At 38.9% G+C, this 10898-nt stretch overlaps 1 protein-coding gene across 2 annotated transcripts in view; it reads left to right on the top strand.

Moving 5' to 3' along the window:
- The window catches only part of Steap1 (STEAP family member 1), a 10334-nt gene extending 270 nt beyond the window's left edge, over positions 1-10064 (top strand). For both annotated transcript variants that reach the window (XM_036182303.1, XM_036182305.1), the window contains exons 2-5: positions 3383-3482; positions 5392-5904; positions 6313-6477; positions 9747-10064. In XM_036182303.1, the coding sequence (XP_036038196.1) occupies positions 3399-3482; positions 5392-5904; positions 6313-6477; positions 9747-10004 (1020 nt within the window). In that variant the 5' untranslated portion in view covers positions 3383-3398 and the 3' untranslated portion in view covers positions 10005-10064. The remainder of the gene's footprint in view (positions 1-3382; positions 3483-5391; positions 5905-6312; positions 6478-9746) is intronic.
- The last annotated feature ends 834 nt before the right edge of the window (positions 10065-10898 follow it).

Here is a 10898-nt window from a genome sequence, read left to right as displayed (position 1 = left end):
CCAACCTGGCAAAGTGTCCTCAAGTTTGCATCGCTTGATGAGTGGCTGGTACCTTGTCGTGCTGTTTGTTTGGGCTTCTGGTTTCCTGGTTAGTGGGATTTTTCATTTTAAGCCCTTGGGACACCGGTCCTAGTCTTTCGGGATCAAGGCTTTTAAATAAGTTGCTCTGGTGAAATCAACTGACTGGCATTTGTAGACATAGAATTTAAGTACACTTCGAATTTGGTTACGCTGTTCAGTTGGGGTAGGGGATGTGTCTACATCCCAATATTTTATTGAATCAAGGGAATTTATTTATCATTAATGTTCAGCACAGTGCTTTTAGAATCAGCACCGGGAAGAACACCATCTCCTCTCCCAATAATTGAGTGTAGCAAAACAAAAAATACACTTAAAAGTGCCCAAGATGGGCCAGACACTGCAACCCACAATGTATTCCAGTCATTGGGTTTCTTGGATTCTAAACTCCTGGCCATAAACATGAGTCAGTTGGGCTGTGTCAATATTTAGCAAGAACAGCAAGCCAGCCATCCTTGTCCAGCAAAACAGAAATCATGTCAGAATCTATGCTTCGCTTTGTAATGGGGAAGAGTTGGTGAATATTGGGTCAAATCCTGGAGTTCTTGACATCCTCACACTGTGCTGTTTCCTGCTGGGTTTGCTGGGCGAGCGGTCTGATGGAACGTTTTCTCCTGTAGAACTTCAATCATGTGTTTACCTAACATCTAATGGGAGCCAGCGCATTTTACTTAACTGATATTTTGTTTTCCTGGTTTCTGGGCACGCAGTCAGCAATCACCCTTACTGACATGGGTGTTTTTCCTTGCTTCTCAGCATGGTACCACACAAACAAATGGCTGGGCACCTCTCTGGGCCGTTTGGCTTTCTACCCAAAATCTCTGAGTAGTGCTTCTCTGTCAGCAAGCACTGGCAACTTGCTGCAGTTCACAGTACTGCGTGTAGAAGAGAGTTCTCATCCGCTTTCTCTGCTTCCTCCTGAGCCACCGTCCATCTACAAGCTATTGTCCTTTCGGGTGCACAGCGTTACCACACAGTTCTTGCTGGAGTGTTTGCCTGTCCTCAACTAAAAGGTTTTTGAGAACAGACATCTCATTTAACTTTGTATTCCCTGTGTCTGACACCATTGTTCACAGTGTGTTTAATGAATTAACAGTGAACAGCTATAGATTTATATATCACTCTCTTTACCATACTGAACCACCAGAGTTAAAATAGTCTAAACTTAGTAAGTTGTTTCCTATGTTTTATTATATGCATGCTACTCTATTCCTAAACACCCCTCCCAAACTACCCTCTTTGTAATATTGGTTAAAATTACCAAATGGCATGAAATAATGTTTTTGGAAGACTATCAGCCCCTCCAGGGCAGGCATGAAGTCTCATTCTTTTTCCTCTTTAGTGTCTATGTGGGCTTGGCCTTGTGAGTGCTTGTTCAATGGCATACACTTTACCCAGAATTCTTTCAAATGACAATGGTAACATAAAATGCAAACAAACAAACAAAGGCAAGTATTAACTATGTAATTGAGAAATCCAAGGCCTGGTCTCAGGTACATAAAGTACTTAAACTATTGCCCCCAGGACTTGTCCTTCTTTATTTCTTGTTTGGTTTTTGTGTGTCAGCATTCTTGTGTTCAAATGAAGAAATCTTCCAGCTTACACAGGGGGTGGCATGGTAGTTTTATACCACCCTAACTTAGCGACATTTTAAGGGTATCTCTTCATTCTCTGCCACTTGGAGATATCAGAAAAAAAGGACTTAACTTCCACCTAGACTTGGTTGCCATCCTAAGCTGCTCAGTGTGATCACAGGAATTAACTCTGGATGACCAAGCCTGAGTCATCTTCCAACAACCAGAAGATCAATGTTACACAGGCCAATCAAACCAGTAAATACAACCTTGTGTATCACATAAATCCGAAAGATACTTAAAACCCAAAATATTTTGTTGGTTTTTTAATAGTCACATAAGCACAATAAGATACCATGAGGATAGATGCAAATTTGAACAGGAAGCTCATTCAGTATACACTTCACATGCATATGCTTGGCCTGAGGATGACTTTCACTTACTGCTGGATGTGGTGACACACACCTCTAATGCCAGCACTCAGGAGGCAGGGGCAGGAGGCTCTCTGAATTTGAGGCCTGCTCTACATAGCAAGTCCCAGGTGAGCTACAATTGTATACTGAGATGCTGTCTAAAAAGTATACAATATAATTTTGTGATTTTCATATTTCAAATTAGGTAATTCTGTAAATTTTTCCTAAAGCGCCTTACCCAATAAATAAATAAATAAATAAATAAATAAATAAATAAATAAATAAATAATGTTGGTGTTAGGGAAAGGTGTCTACTCTATTATTTGTGAAGTCCTGACCTTTAAAACTTGGAAAGTATTCTAAGTATTACAACCTATTCCTGGAAATAATTTTCCACTTAATAAAATATTACAGGTGATCCAAACTTCCAAAGTATTTGGGATGTTTTCCGCCACCAAAACTGTTGTGTGCTTAACTTGTTTTTGTCTTTCAGTTGACAAAGCACAAATTGCTGGTGTGATCCTTTAGGAGTGAATTTAGAGCGCGCTCAAAACAATGAATGAGATGACATCCTGTTCCTCCTGATAAAAAGGGCTAAACCAAGCCTGGATTGGGCTCTGTAAAAGCCCTTAAGGAGCAGTTTTCCTTGTTTGGGGAAGTGTTTTGACTAGTTTCTTCTCCAAGGGATTAACAAAAAAAGTGGGCGTGTCAGTGACTGAGCACAACCCAGCACCCCACTGGAAATAGATGAGCAGCCATGTTTTACCAATAGGACTTGTCCAAAGGACAGTCTGGCAATACAGCCTTTTGGCCATTGAAGCAACTATTGGGATTCACCTTAATAATCATGTATCCTCTGTTCACTGCCTTCAAGAACATTTCGGCTTACAAATCAGTCAATTATTGTTTGAGATTCCATCATCGACCCCAGGAGTCTGTGAAACATGTATCTTCTGAAGTTCTGTGTCAGTTACCTCAGGCCTCCACTGAGAGTATCATTACTCAAAACTAAACACGGGGTTCCTAATTAAATTTACCTCTAAGGGGAGTGGGTTCCTTCTAACTGAGAATCCGGAGTTAAATCTTCCTGAGGTAAAAGTAACAGCTAATCTTTATGTTTCATATAGACACAGGTCATTTATTGGACAAATAGTTGGTGGTAATGCACTGGTTTGCCATTCTCTAAATGTACAGGAGGTTATCCACTATCTGAATCTTAATTGTACCTATCTTCTCTCACTCTAAAGTGAAAAAATACTTTATTTATTCCACCGAACAGTAGTATCATAAATGGAATAGACTGTTTTATTTTTCAAGGTGCCTGAAGCCATTCATGGAGATCAGTAAAGATACCACAAACCAAGAGGAACTTTGGAAAATGAAGCCTAAGAAAGATCTGGAAGATGACAGTTACTCGGTAAAATAATGACTATGATAGCTAATAATTAAAATCCATACACACTTCACGTGTATTTTGTCTACTAGTGTTGAGACCGTGCATTCCATTCTAGTCTGCTGAGCTCTGCGTCGGATGCCAGAGACAGAAGCCGGCCTGGGTGAGGGGCAGTGTGCTATCACTGAGTTGACTTGACTAGCTAATCTGGGCTTGCTGACTAACCCTCATCAGGTCCCTGAAAACTGGTCTTACACTTCTGTGTAAAGTGAATTAACTGGATTAGATCATCCAGAGCCCTTCTGGTCCTTTCTAACACCTGTGGTTCTAAGTTTAGAAACGAAAGTTACGACGTCCCAGGTAAGAATAGTTTTGTAAGCATTTTTATAGGCACCATGGCAGCTTACAGGAGAGACCTCCAAGTAAACAATGACTCTCTGTTTAACCAAATAAATTTTCTTCATGCAAAGAATCACTTTTCCCACTTTGGGTCAACCACAGGATTAAATGTTTCTTATTATGTCATTTGAAAAAGTGGCAGGAATTTTCAGTTCCAAATACTTACCTTTTTAAAATATTTAAATGCAATTCTAACAGATTATTTTATTAATTATTCAAAGGGAAAAGATTAAGAATCACAAACATATACCCTGCAAAAGTAACCCTGTAAACAAACTCATTTTCATTTTTCACGTTCGCTCTCTTACTTGCTGTACCCTAATTTTCACTCCTAGCCAGAAAACTTGTTCTCAGCTAATTCACTTAGGCTGTATTAACATGCAGGAGTACAGAGCCGTTTCCTTTCTGTGTGGAGTAATCAGAAAGACACTGGATAGAACAGTGATGTATGACTCAAAGGAAAGTGTGGACGTTTAGAGAGGTCATTCTTAAACAGTGGTAATTACGGGGTACTACGTGAATTAACGTTAGTCTGGAAAGAGATGAGCAGGATAACCGTGAGCACCAGGACAAGCAGGGGAGCTCCAAAAGTGAGGACTAAAACAAGGGGTGAGAAGTGAGTGGCTCATGAAGGACACGCTATGAAACACTCTGTGGTCTTCATTTGAAGTTTTTAAATGTGTTTCTGTTTATCCCTTGTGGAAATGGCAACTTATTCAACACACATTTTTTTGAATTACTGACTACCAAAAACTGTGGTGGACAGAAATATGTTAACTCGTCAGGAAGCAGACCATGTCTTCGGGAGTTAGCTAGTTAGTTCAAAAGCTTTTTTTTTTTTAATCTTTCTGATCATATATTCATTGATCACTACTTAGACAAATGACTGTTTTAGAAATACAAAATCAAAGTGCAAGACTCCATAATGAATTTCGTATTTTCCTCCTCATGACGGCCATTCTCATTCAACCCACCACAACTACGTAATAAAATTCGTATTTTTCTCTACTAGTAATGTCCCTATGATTCCTGATCTTTTGCATTTTAATTAATGAATTTACCGCCACCGCTCTGCATAAATCCCCAGGAACCAACAGAAGCATTACAAACTACTTAGTAGGATATACAAGTTTGCTGGCTTTGCCAAAGACTACTGGACTGTTTTTCAAAAACTTATTTCATTTTGGCTTCTTAAGAGTAGTCCATTATTTCAAATCTTCCAAAGAGAGCTGGAATCCAGTTTGGTGGTAACACTTGCAGAGAACCTGGCGGATTAGTCAGCTGCACAGGGAGTTGAAAGCCTGCAGGGCTGGATGAGACCCTGTCTCGGCACAAAGAGGGAACTTATAGACAAATGGAGAACACCAGCATATCAAGGTGCACCTAGACTATACCATCTTTAGCTGACCGGTATCCACAAGCAAGTTTCTGAATGCCCTATTCACTGAGAAGCACAATGATGGAGCAGAAAGTTACTAGAGTAGAAGTCATGGCTTTGTCCAGTATTAAGATGGCCCCTTTCTTTCTTTTGTAGACTACGGACACGGGAGAAACCAGCGTGCTGAAAAGACCTGTCCTGTTGCATTTGCAGCACACGCTCCACGTTGACGCATTTGACTGTCCCTCTGAGCTCCGGTACACTCAGGAGTTCTTCCCAAACTGGCGCTTGCCGCTTAAAATCGCTGCCGTCATCTCATCCCTGACCTTCCTGTACACTGTTCTGAGGGAAGTCATTTACCCTTTAGTAACTTTTCGTGAACAATATTTTTATAAAATCCCAATCCTGGTCATCAACAAAGTCTTGCCAGTGGTCTCCATCACCCTCTTGGCACTGGTCTATTTGCCAGGAGTGACAGCAGCCATGGTACAACTTCGCAATGGAACCAAGTACAAGAAATTCCCACCATGGCTAGACAGGTGGATGCTGGCAAGGAAGCAGGTCGGGCTCCTCAGCTTCTTTTTCGCAGTGCTGCACGCCATTTATAGTCTGTCTTACCCAATGAGGCGCTCTTACAGATACAAGCTGCTCAACTGGGCATACAAGCAGGTAGGAAGTGACACCCCCAAGAGAGATAAGCTCAGAGGTCCAAATTACTTAACAAACTAGTAACACGTTCTTGTAGCAACAGCAGCATCCCAGGCCCCTGTTGACACTGAGAAGTTATTCTTCATTTTTCAAAATTGTTACTGTAATTTCTTCAGCATCTACCATCTTATATCAAGGAATATTTTTAAATTGAAGATAAATAACAACTTTAACATAAAAATGTTTTGCATAGACAGGGTCATATTTCAATCTTAGCATCTGGACAGTGTGACCTTGTAAGGACTGATTGTTTTTAATCCTCGGCTTACTTACCAGAGTTCACCTGCACTTACTTTACAGTTCTATGGGAGTAAGCCACCAGATAAAGTCACAGATCAGTAAGCAGGGCTGCGTTCTTCTTTTTCTTAGGTTCAACAAAACAAAGCGGATGCCTGGATTGAGCATGATGTTTGGAGAATGGAGATTTATGTGTCCCTGGGGATCATGGGCCTGGCCTTCCTGGCTCTCCTGGCTGTGACGTCCATCCCATCTGTGAGTGACTCTTTAACATGGAGAGAATTTCACTGTATTCAGGTAAGTGATGCATAAGAATCATCCCAGTCTGCTTAGAATAGTAAAGATAGTGATTTATTCCATACAGATAAAGCTTCCCAGTAGTAAAGATCCCATACTGTTCACTTTAATAATGTTTTCTTACTGTTTTCTACAGCTTCTGTAATATGTATTAGAATATAATATATATTCTGTAATATGTATTAGAATATAATATATATTCTGTAATATGTATTAGAATATAATATATATCCTGTAATATGTATTAGAATATAATATATATTCTGTAATATGTATTAGAATATAATATATATTCTGTAATATGTATTAGAATATAATATATATTCTGTAATATATTGTAGGATGCATTTTGTAGACATAAGTAAGAGACATTATGAAAATGAAAATATTGTTTCACACATTTAAAACTTTTTAGACCATTTGCTGCTCCCATCCAATAATTATAAATATGATATTCTAGGAATATCAACAGTTTACTAGCTCCACTCCCAAAAAAACATTATTTTTCTACCTTTAGATATGTTATGTCTTTAGTCATACCTTTGAAGTTACAGTTTTGTACTCTCTAGAAAAAAATATTTCTCTAATGTACAAAGTTTTATTGACTGAAGGTATTCTGATACCTAATTTTTTTTAATAGAGTTTAACACTTACACCCCAGGCTAGCCTGGAACTTATTATATAGCCCAGGCTAGCCTGGAACTTAAGGCAATCCTCCTCCAGTGTCAGCTTCCAAGTACTGAGATTACTCCTGGTTCTGTTTTCTAATTTTTAAAGCTGCTTTTTCTAAGTTACAATTAAATTAGTTCAATCACTTGAACTTTCCAAACATTTCTGGAATTCAGAATCCTGTTGTGAACTCACATATCTTCTAGGTGGGAGTCCACACTTAAAAAGAACAACATACCAAAAAGGGTCTGTGTAACAAGAGCCAAGGAACTCGACTTCATTTAGTCATAAGTAACTGCCAAAAGATTTTAAAGTCCTAGTCTTACCTTGTATGAGTAGGTAGTTTTGGAAATTTCTGCAGTGAGGCATTCGCCACATGTCCACATGTATCTGGGAGAGACAGCAAGGCATTCTGATAAAGCTACAAAGTCTCTTTCATTCCATCGTGCCTTAGACTCCGTACCACATTCTCCCAAAAGAGTTTTTTTTCTGATTTTTGTGTTTAGCTGGTAGCCATTGAAGTCCTCCCTCCCTCATGAAATTCTTTCTTACACTGCTTTTCCGTCACATGTACACGGGGCAGTACTTTTCAGTATTAATCTGAGTCTGGGCACTGCACCTTGACAAATCCACCCAGATATCTGTGCACCATGTGATCTGTAAGTACATAATACCCATTTAGGAAAGTTAATCTTCACACCACCGAGAGCATTTTTCAGTTACTAACCTAGAATCTTCGCCTGCAGTGTGAGAATTGGTAACACTACAATTTTACCTCCACAGTTCATATCCTAAAAATATAAACCTAGCTGTGTAATTGAGACATAAGATTACACCTAAGTAGTTGAGATATATTCATTTTGTCAGGCTAATGACCATTTCCAATAAAAGTTGTCTAGAAGAATCTGTCAGAATGCCTTAAAAGTATGTCAGTGGACAACTCTGAACAGCTTTCTCTCTATTTAATGTCAAAGTGTTTCAACAAGTTGAAATTGTTCTTCATATCTTCTAGATTTAGTTTGTTCAAACACTGAAATCATTCCCAATATTTCTTCCATTTTATCAGAATACATGATGTTTTAAAAATATAGATCGCTATGAGTTCGAGGCCAACTTAATCTACATAGTGAGTTCCAGAGTAGTGGGAACTACACAGTGAGACCCTGTCTCACATCAGATCTGTGCTGACAGCAATGCTGAAGATGATATGAGAAAAGGGAAGCCTTATTCACTGTTGATGGGATTACAAACTGGTACTGCCACTCCAGATATCAACGTGGAGGATTCTCAGAAAAGCTAAAAATAAACCTAGCATTTGCCCCAGCTATACCACTCCTTAGTATTCAACTTTCCACTCCACAGATGCATGCCCAGCCATCTTCTAGTATCTGTTTTAAAGTACTTCTAGGCAGACCTTTAATCCCAGCTCTCTGGAGACAGAGGCAGGCAGATTTCTATGAGTTCCTGGCCAGCCTGATCTACATAGTGAGTTCCAGAAAGCCAGTGACACACTGTGAGACCTTATCTCAAAATATATATAAAATGAAGTACTTGTAGGCAGTCGTGGCCAGTCAGTCCTCTTCTGCTAGCACTGACACGGGTGGAGCGTCTCTACCAGCAAGCATTTCCTAAGATGGCTAAACAAATATTTTAACTGGCTTCAGATTTTCCTTACTACTTCTACATCCTCTCAGAACTTACAATTGTGATATCAATAGACCTTCTCTAATGTGGTGGACCAGTGATTTTATATCTTTTTTTTTTTCAGCACTGAACATCAGGAAAAAAAAATAGAAAAAAGTGGTTGATTTGACTTATATCAAATTTCAGGATGACTTTATTCTATGTGAAAGGATAAATCTATAACAGCTTCTTCTACCTCCCTTAAAACCTTTTGCTTGGCATTAAAAAATGATTCATTGGAAAACTGTATACACACACACACACACACACACACATACCACATAAAGTCTGTCTTCATATTCATTTAGAAAATCAGGATAACATCAGTTGATAAAGATCACTGTTGGGTTTTTTACAGTATTCTTCAGACAGTTCATCAATATTCATTGAGCACCTAACACGTTCAAATCATTGCATTGTTTCTGCCAGGAATCTGCTATAAGACAGTGTCATTTTAGATATTGCCTGAAAGACAAAGTTAAAGTAAAATCAATAAGACAAAATACCATAATGCAAATATCATAACGAGTCTGAGGATGTTGAGTGCTTAGCTAGCATGCACAAGGCCCTGGTTTTGATCCCCATCACTGCCAATAAAACAAAAACATTTGAAGAAAATTGTCTTAAACAGAATGGCAGAGAAAGCGCGTTTGGGCTGTTGACCACTTACTGAAAGAAGAGACAGTGACTTTTCAACTTACCTTAGAAACAACAATTACCCAAAAGTAATGTGCTGAGAACAACATATAAGAAGAATAGGAAGGTGTGAATGGACCTTGTAGAAAAACATGTTGGGAAAGTAACTGCAGATAAATGAAAGGATTTCCAAGCAACAGGACAAGCCCACTGGGGTAGGGTGGAAATGACTATTATTGAATTAACATTTACTTAGGATCATAATGTTTTTTCTTTTGCAGAGCAAACTAGGAATTGTCTCTCTTCTTCTAGGCACAGTGCACGCTTTGATTTTTGCCTGGAATAAATGGGTAGATGTCAATCAGTTTGTATGGTACACACCTCCGACGTTTATGATAGCTGTTTTCCTTCCAACTGTTGTTCTGGTGTGTAAAGTCGTTCTGTGCTTGCCCTGCTTGAGGAGGAAGATACTGAAGATTAGATGTGGTTGGGAAGATGCCAGCAAAATAAACAGGACGGAGATGGCCTCCAGGCTGTAGGATTATTCAATAGTGATGTTTTATTATAAACATCTTGTTTGTGTTTGCTAATAAAATGAATACTTCAAGATCATGTTTTAGTTTGTATTACTACTATTTGTTTATTTGGTGTGTATGTGTGTGAGCACAGGAGTACCACAGCGCACATGTGGAGGTCAGCAGGACAAACTAGGAATCAGTTCTAACACACATGAGGCCAGGAATCGAACCCAGGTTGTCTGGCGGGTCAGCAGGCACTTTGTCCTATTGAGCGGACTCACTCTCACCGCCCTGCTTCAGGATCTTATCTGTGCATGCGCGATGCATTTGGAATTTGTGCATTTCCTGACAGATTGGATTCAAAACACTTAGAACCCGTCTTTAGCACATTCTCTCTATGTAGTAGGGCTAACCATAACCAAAATATCAGATTTATCAGAACACATACATTGCAAATTTAAAAATGCCTTGAAAAACCAGTCTTTGGTACCATCTGCTTTCAGATTTACTTTGTTACATGTATGAGTGTTTGCCTATATGTATGTATGTGCACCATGTACACTCAGAGGCCAGAAGAACAAGTCTAATTCCCTAGAACTAGAATTAAGAGGTAGTTCTTAGCCATGGTGTGAATGCTCAGAACTGACCCCAAATCTTCTGCAAAAGCAAGTGTTTTAACTGCTAAGCTGAATCTAACAATTTGGTATTTTAATGATTACTTTTTTATGGAATACAGAAGAATATTACAGTACATGTTGGCAATGACTAATGGTCAAATCAATGCAGTTAACATGTAATAGTTGTATATACCTATGATGGACATTATGATTCCTGTTAAAGAACTTTATTCTGATGTAATCAGATTTTATTCATGAAATACTTTATCTAACAACAGAGATGTATCTACAGAAATAG

The sequence above is a fragment of the Onychomys torridus genome, chromosome 3, assembly GCF_903995425.1.
Source record: "Onychomys torridus chromosome 3, mOncTor1.1, whole genome shotgun sequence".
NCBI lineage: Eukaryota > Metazoa > Chordata > Mammalia > Rodentia > Cricetidae > Onychomys > Onychomys torridus.
The sequence above is the reverse complement of the archived record's forward strand: the minus strand, read 5'-3'. Positions and strand labels throughout refer to the sequence as shown.